A 20,317-nucleotide genomic window follows, 5' to 3' on the forward strand; every position below is an offset into this window, starting at 1 on the left:
ATTTTGAGGAGGTAATGATTATTTTTGGTAGAAAGACTTAAAAGTATTGATATATATATAAATAAAATAAAAAATATTAATTTAAAATAAATGGTATTTTAATATTTTAGTTAATGATTTGAGTGATGTAATAAATAAAAATGGAGTGAAGTGAAGTTTGATTTTGTATGAATTTTTTTAAAATCGATATCTAACCAAGGCATTAATTTATTGGCGTTTACTTAAAATTTGGTATAGTAATTTTAATTAATAAATTAATGTACAGTTTTTAATTAAACATATTTAGTTGTTTAAGCACAATTTTTTTTGACCTCGTCCTCTATTTTATAATATTAGTATTTAAATTTATAATCTTAATATTTCTCTCATCATTTTCCTTAATTATTTTTATTAGTTACTAATCCCCTAAGTAATAAATGACCACTCATTCTAAATTGTGTTTTGAGCATTTTTTATTTAGTTAGTTGATGAAAAAAATAAGTTAAAAATCAAAGTAACAACATTAAATATCAAAATGAGACAAATTATTATTATTTTTTAAATAGAGGAGAACTAGCTAATAACCACACAAATGGGTTAAACACATAGCTCGCAAACACATTTTACCATTTAATTAGGCGTAAAACTTATACTGGGTATATTCAACTATGGTTGACGCCAATGTCAAAGAGGGGATATGTCTAATTACCATCTTAGACTCTAACTTGAGTTGTTTTTATTAAATAGGACTCAAAATATCACAATTTTAGTCGTGTGAGGTTTTGTCTCAAATGAACAATTATATTCTTATTTTAACTTATCATTTATTAAAATTAATTTACCAATTTGTACAAGATTTTATTAAATATTTTTTTTACAAATTTTCTAACTATTTCTACCCATCAAACATTTTAAGACACACAAACAAACCCATTCAACTGTTTACTTGGATCTCATAAAATACTTAACTTGCAAATTAAATATGTCTAAAATGGTATATTGTGCACAAAGTTATGTGTTTTGAAGTTCGATAAAATAAATAATATTAAATAATTCTATTTATTTTTTCAAATCAAACATTTTTTTAATCATTCAAAGTTTCAAACGAGTTTCGGGTTAGAATGCGTAAATTTCGAAAAAATATTTGATTTAAGAAGAACACATCCGAAACATATGTAAATATCTTTATATTCATACACGTGACGAATTAATTTGAAAAAAAATAAAATGATACCTCAAAATAAGAAAATGAATGTTTTGTTCATTTCAGACTAAAACTCAATTTACTCAAATTGTGATGATTATAACTTTCTATAATACATTTCAAAGTTAAAACTCATTAATAAAAACCACCCAAATTTTCCCCCCAAATAACGATTGAGTCATTGTTTTTAGTTTAGGAAATTATTAAGATTTCCTTATTGTAAGATAATTATTTTAATTTAAAACATTAGTAATTGATATGATCATACATTATACTTTAATTAAATTTCAAAGGTTAGAATATTTGATTTTTCATTAATATATATATATATATATAATATATGGAATGTGATGACTTTGTTTCTATATCTACTTAGATATATAGTTAGTGGAGTTTGACTATTCCATCTCTTTTAAGATTTTTCATCATTAGAACATAAATAGTAATTTTGCAATATATGTAGTTTTCAAAAATATTCATTAATATCCAGTTACAACATTCATGCGCATGACCTGTGCCGCATCATTTTTTGCATTGTAGATGAAAGCAAAATGAGGGCGTGCCCTCTATGCCTGTCATGCCCTCTTTGACATTTTCATAATTATATAATATAATATAGGAATATTAGTTATATATTTAATTATAATATTTTTTCTTACTATTTTTAAATAACATTATAATAACATTAAATAAATATATATTCTAAAATTTTACTATAATATAGGAATATTAATTATATATTAAATTATAATAATATTATAATATATTTTAAATTATAAAAATATTTTATATTTTATTATAATATAGAAATATTAGTTATATATTATCAAATTTTCCTATAATATATAATATAGTAATATTAGTTATATATTCTCAAATTTATTCTATTAATGTTTTTAATATTATAATATATTTTAAATTATAAAAATATTTTATATTTTCTATTAATTACATAAACATGTTTTAAATGTGAAATTCTCAAATTTTTCTATAATATAGGAATATTACTTATATATTTAATTAATAAATATATATTTTAAATAAATTAATATATTTTTTTATTAATTATGTTAACCCGTTTTAAGGGTTTAAATTCTCAAATTTTACTATAATATATTAATATTAGTTATAATAAGATAAATTAGTTATTTATTTAAAATAGTATAAATAAAATTCACATTTAAGTTATTTAGATGGGAGGGAGGGCGGAAAGCATTGGAGTGTTTTGACCAAGTACAACATGTGCCCGCTTTATGTTGAGGTGGAACATTAATTTGACAAAATAAGAGGGCAAAGGTCTTGTGCTGCTGATGCTCTAATAACTGCCTACAAGTGATGCATTTGCATTATTTCTCAATATATGTAGATATAATTAATATTTGTTTTCAAAACAATTTTTTTTTTTTTAGAAAACGGTTAAAACAATTTTATTAAAATCTCAAAAGTGGGAGGGTCAAGAATCAAAGCTAGACAAACTCTATCTCGCTAGGATTAAAAGATTACAATCAAACGACCCTAAATAACCTGATTAGTAGCCATCAAACATACGAAAAATAGAGATACAAACAAAGATTACAAATTGTATCAAATCCTATTACAAGTTGTTTTTAAAACTATTATTACCTAGGATAAAGTCTTTTAAGGTTTTGATTGTTTTGTTTGCTTCATGTCAATTAAAAATAAATGCTCCTTTAGGCAGTTAAACAACATTTAGCTAGGAAAAGAAATTAATTTCATATATATATATATATATATATATATATATATATATATAAAAGTTAAAATTAACGCAATGAGTAGTTCCTCAAGTGGACTAAAAATATAACCCACAAAGAAAATAAGAGAGAAAAATAATTGTTTTTAGCATTCCCCTTGAATAGCATTATGGGGTAGTTGTTACTGATGCAACAATTGGGGGAAGCTTTAATAGAAGCAAATCAAGTCAAATATTAAATGGAGTCGACATTGAATTTCTTCACAACTCGACTCTGTTATTGCAAGAAAAGGGGAAATACATAACATCCGTGAATTTTATGAAGAGAATGTGAAAAAGAAATACAAAAATATCAATCAATCAAACACACATTAGATGATTTCTGTATCTAAGAACAACAATGGAAGAGAGTAAGAGCTCGCTTGGTCTAGAGTCGAGAGTCTCGATCTATTTTATCCACAATTCCATTATCGACTTTCTCGAGGGTCAAAATTGTTGGAATTCAGATTGCAACTGTGATCAACCTGATCTTAAAAAAAAGGAGTAGATAACTTAAAAGAAAAACTAGAAGTTGTGTAAGATCTTCATCTGAATAATATTATCATTGAATAATTCATGGGCTTAATAATTATTACCATTCTTTCTCGGGTGTTTACATAAATTTTGATTTGTTTGGCTGCATCGATGAATCAGAATATAGACAATAACTTCCTCCCATTTTCTACAAGAAAAAGATGCTTGAATATTCCTGATGCAAAAGATTATATATATAACATGTGTTATAGTGTGAATTATATGGAATTACATTAATAAGTTTGATGGATAATGGAAACCAGATGGTGAAAGAAACAACATATTCCATAGAAAGTTAGAATTATATTTATGATAAATATTTGGTTTAAAAATAAAATCACAGAAACAGAGCCCTGCAATGGAAGAATGTAATTGTTTAGGTACTTACCAAATTTTCTTATATGCTCTGCTCTTGGTCTTTCTTTTCCAATAGAATATTTACTGTGAACTTTAGACAACCAAATCAATAAGATTAATTAATTAATTAAGAAACCATTACAAACTCAATATAATTATTCGTCAGTTATAATATATAGGTACTTGATGAGAAAATGTATATTTTAAAACAAAATGTTTTTCAATTAACTTGAGTATAAGGGAGGAACAAAACAGAATAAAATCAAAACGACAAGGTAAAACAAGTTTTAGCGTAGAAAATCTATCTTCAAATTGAGATTAAAAACCACTGGACTAGTTACACAACTTAACAATCCACTATCATCAACAAGGTTATAATCAAACTAGAGTCACTAATCAATTGTATCAAAATCACACAACAATCATATGACAAATAACAATAACGAGCAGAAAGAGTAAGATCAAACAACCTTATCAATTCTGCAAGTTTGGTTTCTCTTGACTGACTTAGAAGCCTCAGAAAACAGATATTCACCGTTCAAAACGCATTCCCAGAAATAACCAAAAAATTGTCAACGTTTGAAGTCGATCAAACGGTGAAACTCCGGCAAACGAAAATCTTCTCCAGCTAGTACCTCAAACCATTGAATCTGTTTTTTCTCTTATCTCTCTTGTTGTTCTCAAAACTCAGTTAACCTAAATGAAAAATAATATTCTCGCATTATATACTCTTAGCATAAGTAAAGCCAACACCAAGTTGGGTCTCCAACTAGAAGGACAAAACTAAACCTCACTAACCTTGTTAGTGTGCTACTCACTCCTTTAGGTTATCTGCTTTGAAGTTATTACGAGCTCACCCCACTGCATGTCAAGAAATTACAAGTCATTAATTAATAATAGTAGATAATTAATTAATGGATGAATATAATTATTGTTATTACTTTTGTAAGTACCTTTCTTCTGCTATTCCTTAATGATGATATCTGTATAGAATTTCCCACGACCAAGTCTGGTTCGAAGGGAACGTAGGAGTGCCATAGCATCGTCCGAAGACACAGATTTGGGACTTTCACTGATACCAAATCTCTGTAGTGAATTATTATTGTTGAGGTTTTCAAATTCCTCAACTGATATCATCAACTTTGGACAATCCAAAATATGCAATTCCGCGAGAGATTTCATGAGTCCTTGAAGATGATGATGATGGTTTTGTTGGTTCTGGCAGCCACTAATCTTTAATGTCTCTTTCATTCCCTCATCAAACAAACGCCTTAACTTGGGGCACGACACAATAGTTAGAGATTGAAGAGATATGAAAGTTGTGCGTACTCCTAATTGTGCTTCATTATTATTGTGCCCAAGGATTTGATTTGATGATAGTATCTTATCTTCATCAAACATTAATGACTTAGCAGCTCGAAATAAAACACTTCTCTCCTTCATGCACTTAAGAGAGAGATGAGTGAGAGCTCTAAGATTTGAGATGCTATATAACAACTCATCCGAACATTCACTCCAAACAGTTACATGTTTGAGTGCTTTGAGATGCGGTGGCAAGGCCTGTAGGTTTGGGCAATAATATATCTCAATCTTCGATACATTAGGGAATGGTCCGGGACTAGGAATAATAGGAGACACCAATTCCCTCAAATTCTTCATGTTAGAAATACGAAGTTCCTCTAACAAAGGGAATAACACTTCAGTTCCATTCATGTTGCTAACGGTGAATATGTGCTCCACATCATTATTTAATGCGCCAAGTTTCAGATGAGTGAGATCATTAAGATTCCAGATGCTATTTAACAATTCATCAGAACATTCACCTTCAACAGTTAGATCTTTGAGTGCTTTGAGATGTGGCGACAATCTCCCTAGCTTTGGGCATCTTCTTATATCAATCTTGCATAGATTAGGGAACGCTCCAGTACTCCAACAGCTACCAGGCACCAATTCTCTCAAATTCTTCATATTCCAAATATGAAGTTCCTCTAAGAAAGGGAATACTACTATCATTTCATTGGCATCGCTACTACTAACAATAGTATTCACATTGTCCATGTACTTAAGCTCAAGGAATGTCAGTGAAGGAGATGACTTTCCCACCCATTTAGGCATATTCACACCTTTGTAAGCAATCATTCTTAATATTATCAGCCTCGCAGTTGAAACCTCTAGAGCTTCACTTATTTTCTCATCTCTAGTACTCTTGCTCTCATTATCATCAACTTCATTAACTATAATATATTTCCAATCAGAATTCCATTCCAACTCCAACTTTTTGATACTCGACTTTTTAGCCATACTTATCCCTTTTGTAATAGATGCATCACTAACTCTTCCAAGGTTCTTAATTTTCAATGATCCGCCGATATCCAATTCTTTTAATTCATCTAGTTGGAAGTATCTCTTCTTCTTGCCTATCACAAACAAGCTTAACGTCTTGAGATGTTTCAATTGCCCCATTCCTCTGGGCATATATTTTAGTTCATCACAACCCTCCAAATAAAGATGTCTCAGGTTAATAAGGTTTTTTATATTTCTAGGCAAACTTTTAAGCTGAGAACAATAATTCAGATTTAGAGTATGTAAGTTCAAGAGATCACAAATACTATTAGGTAATGTTGTTCTCATAGTATGGGAAACATCTAAGTATCTGAGATATTTTAGACATCCCAAGTAACGCAAATCTTGATATTGCACATAAGACGATTTTACTTCAAGGAATCGTAAAGACGAAAATTCCTTCAAGACACTCAAAATGTCCTTGACAATTTCATTATTAGATCTGCCATCGTGCATTATTGAATGCAACCCTCTCATTTTCTTAAGAGAACAAACGGATGTTTTGTCTAACCAGCGAACTTTTACTGTTACATGACGAATTTCAAGTCCTAAACCATCACTTGAGCTATTAGCATCCAAAGTATAACATTCATCTTTCATAATAGAATGGGCAAGATCGTGCATAAGATCGTGCATCATACATGTTGTATAAACTCCATCATCCCAATCTTTGTTCTCTTTTTCATCTTGGAAAAAAGATCTCCAACACAATTCCTTCCAAATTGTATTCCCAACATCTTCAACTTCTTGGTTTTTATTTGTAGGAATTAAACCATGGGCCATCCACAGTTGGATTAATCTCTCTTTTCTAATTTCAGTATTCTTGGAAAATATAGCACAAAACACAAAACATCTTCTCAAATGATAAGGGAGGTCATAATAACTCCACCTTAGAATAGACAAAATAGAATTTTCATTTTGTGAAATTTCCCATATCTCACTATCTCTTATTCTGCACCATTCCTTTTCTTCATCATTGAACCCCAATTGACTTCCCAATGTCTTGGCAATCAAGGGAACACCCTTACATTTTTTAGCTATTTGTTTACCAATATAAATAAAGTTTGGAGGTTTTGGTTTTCCATGCACAAATGCACGTTCTTCGAATAATAACCAACACTCGTCTTCAGAAAGAGATGATAACACAATATGTTGAATAGTTTCCATGATTTCTGCCACATTTCTTTTACGCGTTGTTGTAAGTACAAAAGAACCATTTAATCCACAATCTAATATAGATCTCAACTGATCCCATGCCTCAACGTTTTCATTCCAAACATCATCTAGTACAATCATATATCTTTTCCCTTTCAATTTATCTCTAACTTTTCTCTGCAATTTTTCTAAGCAAGCTTCTGCCTTTTCATCTAATATGGTTTTGAGGACCAACTTAATATCAAATTCATCAGAAACACAAACCCATATTTTGGTATCAAAATGCTTAGAAACCTCATAGTCATTGAAGACCATTTGGGCAAGTGTTGTTTTACCTAGACCCCCCATTCCAACAATGGGCAGAACAGATAATTGTTCTGTAGCAACACTAACAGTACTAGATGTATTATTATTGAGTAGAATATCAATAATCTCTTTCTTCTCCTTATCTCTTCCATATAATTTATTAGAACTAGGAAGAGACATGGTTTCACGACAACTACTAGTAAGATTGTCTATTTTAGAGTCATGAACAGATTCACGCAAATGTAATTTTTGGCGCTCTGAAGAAATTTGGTCTAGTTTCTCTTGAACATCCTTAATTTTTTGACCAATTTTGAGACGCTTCTTTGTATTGCTAAAAGGATGGGAGATACAGTTGGTTACCTCGTTCCGGGTTGAAGAGGAGGAGGAGGCATTACGCCTTTTGACTTGAAGACGAAGATCTTCAAAGCTGCACTCATCCATGATGTCTCGAACCTCATATGCTACATCTTTCAGTTTCCGCAACCAATCTTCAGTTTGTTTGTCCTTCTCCCACACGTCCTTTCTCTCAGCATCCTCAAGCACGGCACTAATTGCAGATAATGTGCTCAATAGCTTTTGAACCTCTTTCTTAAAATTCCAAAACAAGGAGAATTCATCCTTAATGACAGGTGCCAATTTTGAAAGCAAACCACTTATTAGAGCTGCATCAACCATGGTGGTAATTGATTTCTCTCTTAATCAATCAATCTGATGAATAAACTTCTCTCAAATGTTATTCTGGAACTCTAACTTTAAATATATTTGTGCCAATTAGCTGCCTAGGGCCACCCTTCCCCGGGACCCTAAATTATTTTTTTATAACTATTATATTGAGGTTAAACAATAATTATTTTCTTGTTTGCTAATAAAGAACATTAATCACATACAAAATGGACCACACTTTACAGTTGTAACCATAAAAAAATAAAATAAGGTCTCTCTCATAGCAGCATGCATTAGGAAAATAATTGTTTTAAAAGAATCCTATTCTCACAGGGACTAAAATCTTATAACTGAGGTCCAAAATTTAGCACTTTTATATAAATATACACCTGACTCATGTTTAAGGTCTTTTTGTTTAATAAAAAACCTAACATTCATTATATATTCAGTTTCATCCGACGCCCAAAATTTTGTTTGATTATGTATTTTCTTGCTGATAACATTTTTAGATGACTAGGATATCTTATTTTCAATTAAAAAAATCTTTCTTATAAATATTTTGTTATTGAGTATTTTATAAAAATCATATCTATTTTAACTTTTCCAATATTAACAAAAAAATGTCACTACAAGGTAAGAAGGTGTCACAAAGGTAATTATGCAGCGGAATTTTTCTAAATTTTTCGCCCTTGTGCGGCCTGTTTTGCGCCCCAAAACAGTCAGTCAAACTCCGAGGTTCACTTCTCACAAAGAAATAAACAACTCACTTAACAATTCTGCCCAGACCCACAATGATAAATCAAACATTCAGCAAAGATAAACACACACAACAATTACGGGCAAACGCCCAACTCTGTAATATATTCACTCACAAATATCGGTTACAAATAGGCTATAAATTATCAAGGCTGCACACAAAATGACATTCACTTGTGGGGGATATTTTTCTATCCAAAAATCCAACAAAACCCAACCAAAACGTCTTGTGCAGCTCATGACCTATTTATAGCCCTAAGAATACAACAATGGGAAACCTAGAGACTCAGGCAGCAGCCCTTGGCCAAGTCGTTGCTGAAAAAGTCATCCAAGACTTGGCCTTCCGAAATTATAGGGTCTTGACCGGGCCCTCCCGAAATACTCGGTCCTGGCTGAGACTTGTTCCATCCTTGACCTATCGACGCACTTCTCCTCGGTCGCCAAGTGGGTCGGAGCGGGTACCGGTCCAAAACCGTCCCAAGGTCCGATCCATGGTCGAGGCCTGACCCATGCACAATGATCCGGCCCATGTCTGAAACACTCGGTCCTCAGTCCTCGGTCCTCAGTCCTCGGTCTGATGCTTACACTTGGTCAGCTTTCCCCCTCGGTCGGATGCTTCCGCAAGGCTGACCTTCTCTCGGTCTGATGCTACCTTCTCCACACTTTTCCCACCTGATGCGCGCACACTCCATGCGCTGGCTGTTGTTATTCTTTCGGCCCTAGGTCGCACGCACGCGACCCCTCTTAGGCCTCCACTCGGTCCTAGCATTCCACACTCGTTCCACGACAAACGCATGCTAACATCAATCTCTCGGTCCTGGTACTCAAACCCTTCGGTCCGGAAAACGCATGCTAACATCATTCTCTCGGTCCTGGTCCTCAACCCTTCGGTCCGACAAACGCATGCTAACATCATTCTCTCGATCCTGGTACTCAACCCTTCGGTCCGACAGCAACATTGATTACATAGCATTCTGGCGCCAGTGCCGCACGCCCGCGACACTCTTCTTGGCACCCCTCGGTCCTGGCAAACACAAAGCCAAGACAGCTCGGCTGAAACATTGCACCTAAGTCGTCCGCACACGACTTTGTCTCGACACGGTTCTTCTCGGTCCTGGCGCTTCACACAAGTGCCAGAACATCCGCTTTAGTTCCATCGCCTTCTCATCTCCGGTACCCTGCCGCACACCCGCGACTCTTTTTAGGTACCTCTCGGTCCTGGCTATCCGCAATCAAGCCCGGACCGAGGCCAGCATGTTACGCTTGTAACACACCACCCCCACTAGAAGAGCACAACGTCCTCGTTGTGGGTTGCACCAAACTCGCCTCACCCAAGCACATAGAATATAATTTCTCGGTCCCCCTAGCCAAACTCACCTTTAGCATCCGCATCAGGACCGTGTGCCCAGCAAATCTATCTGCACCCTGGATAGAGGTCTTCCTGTTCGCATTCAGGAATATTTCCGCCTCCAAGTACATGAAACACCCTTCAATAGTCTTCTCGGCCGAGCATCCCTTCAGCCATTCAAATAAGACCGTATACTTGCAAAATCTATCCACTCCCGGGATAAAGATCTTCCCGCTCTCATTTGGGAATCCAAGAAAAAAGCTCCCTGAAAACCGTGGCCACAATCCCCAAAGACTCCCCAGCAGTAGAACCCCCTACACCTCTTTCTCGGTCCTGTCTAGGCATAACCCTAGGCAAGTTATCATCTGCCTCATATCAAGCTGATGTGTGAAGTCCCCCTTGGTTCCCTTTTTAGCATCCTTCAAGAGTCTGGACTTCTTAAGCGTCGGGCCCTTAACATAGGCCGACACTTGGCCCTCGCTGGCCCTCATCTCCATCAAAGCCGACGCATCCGCCTCTTCCACCCCCATTCGGCCTACAACTGGCTGAATGTTTATGAGACATCTCGACTTCTTTCTCCTTGGAGCATCGCAAGTTTCTGCCATAAAGGAGAGAGAGCTCGACTCTCCACTTGGCAGCACTTCAAAATAAGTATGCACCTCCACCTTTGCTTGGACCAGAAACATATTTCCTAGGATGATATCACCACCATCTAGGAGGACAGAAACGCACCTGATCTGCCCCGGCCAATATCCCGCATGGAAATCAGCAATCTGCCCGCCTTTACTTGGCGCTGCTTTGGAATTCAAGGCCTTCTCTTGGCCTTTATATTGGGACCAAACATATCCCCGCTTTAGAATCCCTAAGAGGACTTCCCGCAAGCCCATCTTCTTATGATCTGAACAAGGATCTTCGAATAGCCAATCCCTCCAATAGAGGTCTGCATCCCCCATATGACACATGTTGATTCTAAGTCCCCGCTCCTCCATCAGGACCTTCGTTGCTGTGTAATCTGCTCCAGAATCCCACAGAAACTTTTCTCTTTCTTTGCAGCTCTTCACACCGCCAAAGAATGTTGGTTCACGTACCTTGAACCATGTTTAAGAACATGCTACTGTTTCCCATCTTGAAGCAGCAACTTTCTTCCAAAACCTGATCTCACTATCAAGTTTATCCCGCTTAGATTCAAGGTCTTCCTCGCATAGAAATACCTTCTTTCCAACAGAATCCAAAACTTCAGCATTAGTATCCCGCCTGGACAACCAATCTGAATTTGGGCAATCTGTTCCGAAAATAGATAAAGAATCTTCTCCACCGGGGGTTGGGGCACCAGCCAAGTCTTCAAGGTGTCGCACCCTTGGTTCTCTCTCTAGAACCCGACTTCTGGTTGGTTTATTTTCGGCCATCTTTTGAAAAATATCCAGCAACTTGGGCTCTGATACCACCTATCACAAAGGCAATTATGCAGCGGAATTTTTCTAAGTTTTTCGCCCTTGTGCTGCCTGTTTTGCGCCCCAAAACAGTCAGCCAAACTCTGAGGTTCACTTCTCACAAAGAAATAAACAACTCACTTAACAATTCTGCCCAGACCCACAATGATAAATCAAACATTCAGCAAAGATAAACACACACAACAATTACGGGCAAACGCCCAACTCTGTAATATATTCACTCACAAATATCAGTTACAAATAGGCTATAAATTATCAAGGCTGCACACAAAATGACACTCACTTGTGGGGGATAGTTTTCTATCCAACAAAACCCAACCAAAACGTCTTGTGCAGCTCATGACCTATTTATAGCCCTAAGAATACAACAATGGGAAACCTAGAGACTCAGGCAGCAGCCCTTGGCCAAGTCGTTGCTGAAAAAGTCATCCAAGACTTGGCCTTCCGAAATTATAGGGTCTTGACCGGGCCCTCCCGAAATACTCGGTCCTGGATGAGACTTGTTCCATCCTTGACCTAGCGACGCACTTCTCCTCGGTCGCCAAGTGGGTCGGAGCGGGTACCGGTCCAAAACCGTCCCAAGGTCCGATCCATGGTCGAGGCCTGACCCATGCACAATGATCCGGCCCATGTCTGAAACACTCGGTCCTCAGTCCTCGGTCTGATGCTTACACTTGGTCAGCTTTCCCCCTCGGTCGGATGCTTCCGCAAGGCTGACCTTCTCTCGGTCTGATGCTACCTTCTCCACACTTTTCCCACATGATGCGCGCACACTCCATGCGCTGGCTGTTGTTATTCTTTCGGCCCTAGGTCGCACGCACGCGACCCCTCTTAGGCCTCCACTCGGTCCTAGCATTCCACACTCGTGCCACGACAAACGCATGCTAACATCAATCTCTCGGTCCTGGTACTCAACCCTTCGGTCCGGCAAACGCATGCTAACATCATTCTCTCGGTCCTGGTCCTCAACCCTTCGGTCCGACAAACGCATGCTAACATCATTCTCTCGGTCCTGGTACTCAACCCTTCGGTCCGACAGCAACATTGATTACATAGCATTCTGGCGCCAGTGCCGCACGCCCACGACACTCTTCTCGGCACCCCTCGGTCCTGGCAAACACAAAGCCAAGACAGCTCGGCTGAAACATTGCACCTAAGTCGTCCGCACACGACTCTGTCTCGACACGGTTCTTCTCGGTCCTGGCGCTTCACACAAGTGCCAGAACATCCGCTTTAGTTCCATCGCCTTCTCATCTCCGGTACCCTGCCGCACACCCGCGACTCTTTTTGGGTACCTCTCGGTCCTGGCCATCCGCAATCAAGCCCGGACCGAGGCCAGATTATGTATTTTCTTGTTGATAACATTTTTAGATGACTAGGATATCTTATTTTCAATTAAAAAAATCTTTCTTATAAATATTTTGTTATTGAGTATTTTATAAAAATCATATCTTTTTTAACTTTTCCAATATTAACAAAAAAAAATGTCACTACAAGGTAAGAAGGTGCTTAGAATATACAAATCGTCGTAATAAATGCATATTATTATAGTTGTTTTGACGTCGGTATTAAGTTAAAGGGTACTACTTTTTGGGAAGCTTAAAAGTGCCGGTAAATATTGTTTTCAAATACTGTAAAATGGTCAGTTGGATCGGTAAAAGCTTAGCGGCGCCTAAATTAGCGCCGGTGAAAATGATTGTCGCTAAATCTATTTTTTTTTATTTAAATTTTGAACTGTTTTACTCAAAGTATAATATTTATTAAACCATAATACAGAAAATGTCAAATAATAAAATTGCAAAGTACATATTTATCATGTTATGTATCATTTCAATATATAGATGTGAAATACTAAAATTGCAGTGCATTTAGTTTCAAAAGATGTAGATAAGACACAAACTAAAATATTTACAGTCTAAAACCAACTTACTATTGACCCATTTATTTTTCTGCAAAATTTTAACATGACCTAATTTCTTTTAGAATGTTCTCTTATCTGTTTGGTGCTTGAATCAAAGCACCAAGATCCAAAAGGATTAAGGAGTCCCAATATATAGGGATTAGATAAAATAATTAAGTATTGAGCATGCATCGCTAACATTAATGACCAATAATTTGTCTATTTTTAAGAAGAGAAATATGTAATAGCAATGACATGAATGGAATGTTATAAGTTGTTTATTTAGTGAAAAATGATAATGTATCATTACAAAAGTTATATATATGTGGGATGTGAAAATTTAAATAAATATATTATATATCTCTATCACCAAAGCATCATAATATTCTTGAAGAAGGAGTAGTTAAATGTTCGGTTAGTCAGTTATTTATTGGTTAATCATTTCTATTTTTTTTTTTTATAAAATTATGGAAATGAGTTAATTAGAAAAAAAAAACTCATTATTATAATTGAGTATAAAATAATTAAAAATTTAGTTTATAATAAAGTAATTAATAAATTTAATAAAAGATCAAAAGTTTCCAGTTTGAATCTAATTAAAAACGTTTAGAGTGAGGACATATCTACCTAGTAAATGTCATGTTTAGCTTTCTAAAATTTGAAAAACAAATTAATATGAAACCACATTATGCATATCATGATATTAAAAAAAGAAATAAAATTGCAAACAACCAACATTCATATCCAAATAAATTTTAGTCAAACTATTATATATTCTGCCCTTAGATCTTGTTTGATGTTGGCTATGTGAGGGTTTTTAATGTATTTTACTAAAATATTGTCGAATGAAAAAGTAAGTTATTTGAATTTTTAATTGTTTGAATTATTAGAATATTTTTTGTATTTAAAATATATAAAAATAAAGTAGGATATATTAATATTTTGGTTGATTAATGGACTGATTTAATGATCGAGAAGAAATATGATTTGATAGTTGAATTTAGTTAAAATTTTCAAAAATTAAAACTAAAATTTGTTGAAATAAAATAGTTAAAATAAACCAAAAATATAATACATTTGGTGACGCTTAAGTTAATTATACCGGCGCATAAATAAGCGTCGCCGTAACCTACATCGATTCTTCTCTACATTTTCCGGAAACGCTTTTATGCGGTGGAAAATATACTTTATATGCATCGCTGAAAATATGTTTTTTCTTGAAATAAAGTTGATCATGAGACACGGGCTCAAAAATAGTACTCAATGAAAACAAGATGCGAAAATCTTATGATTTGAACACGAGGAATTAAATATTAAAAGTTTAGGTAAGTGGAGTTTACTTTCTAATTTAAAAATATAGACATTTTTTTATTAGACTTACCTAATTCATTTGGAGGGGAGATGCACTCAATAGAATATATGAATCAAATCGAAAGAGAAATCTCAAAAAAAGAATTCTTAGCATGTACTACAACAAGTCACACCTTTGCGACACATAATTCCGGCGTATATTATGCGTCGGTAAAGTTTAAATAAAGTACACATCCGACAACCCTAGCTGCATATCCTAAAAAATTCCTTTTCAAATAATTCCTAAAATACCCCGACGACCCTAAATTAATGGAAAACATTGTCCTTAAAATCTTACTCGAACTCCTTCATTAGACCTTCGTTCATCAGCCTCAACCTAGGACATGTGCTTCTCTCAAGTCACTTGTCTCAAAAAGGGATTTACGTACTTCGTCGGATCCGCTACAACCCTAGGAGATATCAGTAAAGATTCTTCCGCGTAGTTCTTTTTCTACTAATGCTAAATATGTTCTTGAATACATAATAATAAGACATATGTAGAAATGTAAGCAGAGCATCCAAGAAAATATTCACCTTGTAATATGATAAGCTCGCACTTCATTATATGATGTTGACTCGGATGATCAATATTCTTTCAAGAGATCAGTTGTCTCAATTCATTTCTCCTAGAAGAAGACGACTTAACCAATGAATATATGAAACACGGCTTATATGTTATTCTAATGTGATTTTTATAAAATTTCACCTCAAACAAACTCTTCTTATACCGCTTTTATGTATATCCGAATGTACATAACTTACATTAGAATAACGTATAAATTTCAGTGTACAATATCTTTATTAGATAACGAGACAACTATTTGAGGTCTCATAAATTTCCGTTAGACACCTTTATTTTCATACTGAGTCTCGTTTCCTTCATTTGGATTACGAGAATTAAAGTTATTTGTAATACTTAACATTGGTAACTTTCATTGATCAAGTTGCCAATAGAGGTGAGCTCCTAGTATTCCCATCATTATAGTCTAAGTGAGTGTCTTAGTCTTCTACAGACTGTCTGTCACAAGCTTATGCACAAGACTTGTATGCGAAAGAATTTGGAATTAAAATCAGCGAGAAGTTTGTTTTGGTTCAAGTACGAATTTCACGAGCACTTTGGGTAAATTCTCCTCTAAATGATACATCTCGGTGAATAATTAGACATTTTGTTGAACCAACTAGAGCAATCTTGATCATAGTTACATCTCATCATCGATATCCAAATAATATCCGGCTCCGATGCAAATCTACTACATCATTTCGATAGAAGAGTGTTATTACAGAAAATAAGATAATATGAATGATCATTATAATGTATTTTTATGATATTTAGCAATGATATTTGGTTGGTCATCTTCATATATTTGTTTATTTGTGCTTATATTCTTCCAGTTTAATAAATCATATTATTCTACCCAAAAAAACAAAATGACACCTCATTAATTTGTAATTAAATATGAAAATGGAATGGAATAAGTCTAAAATGAAAGCTTATATCGAATTTTAAATTGCTATGGAAAGATAATGGAAGTTATTTTATTCAAATGGAGCATCTCTTTTTTATTTAAAGGGAAAAGAGAACAAACAATATTCAAATGTGAAAATATAATACAAATATATATGTTTGATTAATGTGAGAGTGACCCATGGCCTAATTTCTTTGACTCATTAAAGTGGTGAATAATAATACTACTTAATCATTGAACAATAAATAAAGAAACAAAATCATGAATAAAAAAGTAAGAAAAAACAAGCAATACTACAAAATGTGGAGACTTAAATGGATATGATCTTCAAAGAATGCCATTTTTTTTATAAATGGTTCTAAATACTCGAATCAGGACCATGAGTTATTACATGTTATGAGTATTCTAATGAGTTATTACGCCTTACTAATGAGTTATGAGTATACATTAAATGATTATATCTACACATGCTGAATACACTTGTGCCATTTCTTCCTTTCATCGATGATTCTCAAATTTGTTTTAAAATTCGTAAAATAACAAAGACGTTTTTCTTAGGGAATGCTGATTCTCGCAATTTTTCTTCTCTATCTTCAAAATGGTAAAGAAAAAAGAAGAAAACTTTGAAAATAAAAACTTTGAGTTTAGAATCGTCATTTGATTTTTTTTAGAAACAAAGAAAGAAAATACGTAAAAACACGAGTTTAGATATCCTTCGTGTTTCGGTGATTGATGACACTCAATAAATAGGCGCAACACAATCTCGTTCGTGCTCGTCCACATACGTTCTCAACTCAAAGTATTTGGTTATTTGAATGTAACCTTTTCATTTTTGTTGTAAAATTCACAAAAATTGAAGGGTAAATTTATATATAGATACACAATTATTCGATTTTAGATGAAAGGCACAAATGACCCACTTTGCAACTAATTGGGCCTATATGAACATACTCAATTATTCTCTACTACTAATAATAAAATTCCAATTTGAAGAGAACAAATTTATTTGGCATCTGTAGGGTTCTGTCCACGCCTTGGGTTATCGGTGTCCATATGATTTTTCTTGAGCCGGTAATTTCTCGAGTTGAAATAGGAAGATCAATATAATATCTAATTGAGGTTTTAATTAATCATTGGATCATCTCAAGAAGCTCAAATAAATAAATAATTGAACTTGATGAAATGTCAAAATAAATATATGATCGGGAGGATAGCACACAAAAATAAACCTATAATTCGAATCCAGTGTTAGGGTTCTATTCAAAAAGTTTAAAATAACCAAATCGAAACTTGGTCTAGATATATCCATATTTAATAGTAATTTGAAATCGAGTCGGATTTGATCTTAATATTTTATTTTATTCATGTTTTCTCGATTTATCTTTTTTAAGATAAGGAATTGGGCCGGTTAAACGTTTTGGGCCATGGGTAGGACCTTAAAATCTCATTTAGCGAAAGAAAATGGGCCTCAACTTACTGTTGCATTTTGTTTTTATTTATTTATATTTTTTAATTAATTAGATCATACTCAAAAGTAAAAATCAAACAAATGGAAATGAATAAATATAATGTATACATTTCAAAATAAAATAAAAAATGATTTTTACAATCCTTTTGAAATTATTTTGATTTCTGTTGTATTAATTATTATTTTAAGAAAACCGGAAATAACTTTCGATATAGCGGCTAAAGAACTTAAACTCAAAACCATTGCTCCCATCCAAACATAAAATGGGTTGAAGTACCTCCAAAATAAATTATTACCTACTAAGTATATATATCTTATTAATTAGATGTATAGTGGTTTGTGTGACAAAAATTTTAAATCATTATCTCTATCAATATTTTATTTTTTCTTTCAACCCATCCTAAATTTTTTCTTCATCTTTTCCAAACCCACACTAACCCTTAAATCATTCTCTATATATCAATATTTTATTTTTTTTCTTTCAACCCATCCTAAATCTTTTCTTCATCTTTTCCAAACCCACACTAACTCTAATTTCTATATTCGTTCTTAGATCTATCACCACTTCAAAAAATGATCGAAACAGATCAAAACTTTGGGAGCAACCCTTATCATTAGCTAGTAGACATTCACTAAAGTTTTTGTTTGTAAGGATGCTTGAACTCAATTAAAGCTTGTATACAGAAAAAGCAAAAATTCAAGCTTAATGTCTAGATGATGTTGACATCAATTTAGATCATTTTGTCGAATCAAATCACATTTTACGTGCAATGTTGTTGTTTGTTTTTTTGCCTAGGTATTGGTGGATTTTCTTTTCTTTGTTGAGATGAATTGTCATATGGTGGAATTCAAACATGAAGGTCATAAGATAATTTGTGGTTCATCTATATATAATTGGTAACGAATTTATCTTATTTTGCGTTATAGTCTTACTTAAATTGTTTGTATTATTATAATTAGAAAATAAAGCTCTTTAAATGTATGAACTAGGTGAAATTTAATGGCTTAAAAATAGATCCTAAATTAATGTTTTGATTACTTGGATGTATTTGTTGTTATTTAGTTTATCTAATATTTGATTATTTGTGCAAAACACCATGCTTTTATGAAAATAAATATGATCTTTGAAACTAAATTACTTTTGATTTTTTTTCTAATTACAACAATATCTTTTGTCTTTAACACATGGTTGATTCCCTACCAACCAATAATAATGATCAGGCTGTTGTATTGTTTGGTGTTTTATCTTTTATGTGTAATTTATATTTAATTAATAACATTTTATTTTTCTATTATATTCACATATAGATAAATAAAATCTCACTGTATGGCTAAATGAAAATAGTTGACTTAATATACTAAAATGTCACAAGTTCTTTTTAATTCAAATAATAAAAATAAATAATAAATACAATATAATAAAGAGGTAGAGGAGCTTTAAAAAATCACTAATTTTTTTTAGTTTTTAATTAGGGACAGATTCTCATATTAAAGATGTAAATAAATTTGTACATATAATATTTTTTATTGATTTAAATTAAATTTATATTTTAATATTATTAAAATTTAAAAATAATAAATGCAAAAAAAAAACTGAAAAATCGCAAAATAATTGCTGAAACAAACTAAAAAGAAAAGCCTAAAAAAAATCTAAAAACATTAGCTGGAAAAAAGGTCGGTAAAAAATACTGTAAAAAAATACATTTAGCGACGCTTATTATAATTTGACCGACCCTAATATGCGTCGCTAATCATTCGTCGATAAAAAACACAAAATTATCGCCTCGTTATGATATAAATTATGGACAACCATCTTATTCGACCAAGAGATTAAGAGCATGACCAAGAGATTAAGAGCATGTTTGATGTAGTATTTTATTCAAATAATATTTATTTTAATTACAAAATATTATTGTTTTGAAGAAAATAGATTAATTTATGTGAATGATTACAGTATTTTTTTTTTGTATAATATTTAATTTTAAAAAAAATAATATAAGGTATTTAGAAATTTGAATAATTTGTCCGACAAACATACAGTTTAGAATATATAGAAGAATTGAAAACATATTATTTTTATTTAAAATTATTTTTTCATAAAGACAATTTTTTTTTTATTAATAGGCCAACAGAAAAATCAAATTAACTTATAAATCATATTAATACCATTCAAATAAAAGTCAACAAAAATATAACAAACTAATTATTTTATTGAGATTAAAAAATAAGAATACAATTAAAGTTTGTTTGAATTTTATAAAAAATAATTAAAAAATACAAACAT

General features: G+C 33.0%; 1 protein-coding gene across 1 annotated transcript; it reads right to left on the minus strand.

Annotated features, from left to right (window-relative positions):
• Positions 1–4,790: 4,790 nt before the first annotated feature.
• LOC124942951 (putative disease resistance protein RGA4) lies at positions 4,791–8,306 on the minus strand. The gene has a single exon (XM_047483519.1). It carries the CDS (start codon positions 8,304–8,306, stop codon positions 4,791–4,793), a length of 3,516 nt encoding a protein of 1,171 aa, XP_047339475.1.
• Positions 8,307–20,317: the final 12,011 nt, after the last annotated feature.

This window comes from Impatiens glandulifera, chromosome 6, assembly GCF_907164915.1.
Source record: "Impatiens glandulifera chromosome 6, dImpGla2.1, whole genome shotgun sequence".
Lineage (NCBI taxonomy): Eukaryota > Viridiplantae > Streptophyta > Magnoliopsida > Ericales > Balsaminaceae > Impatiens > Impatiens glandulifera.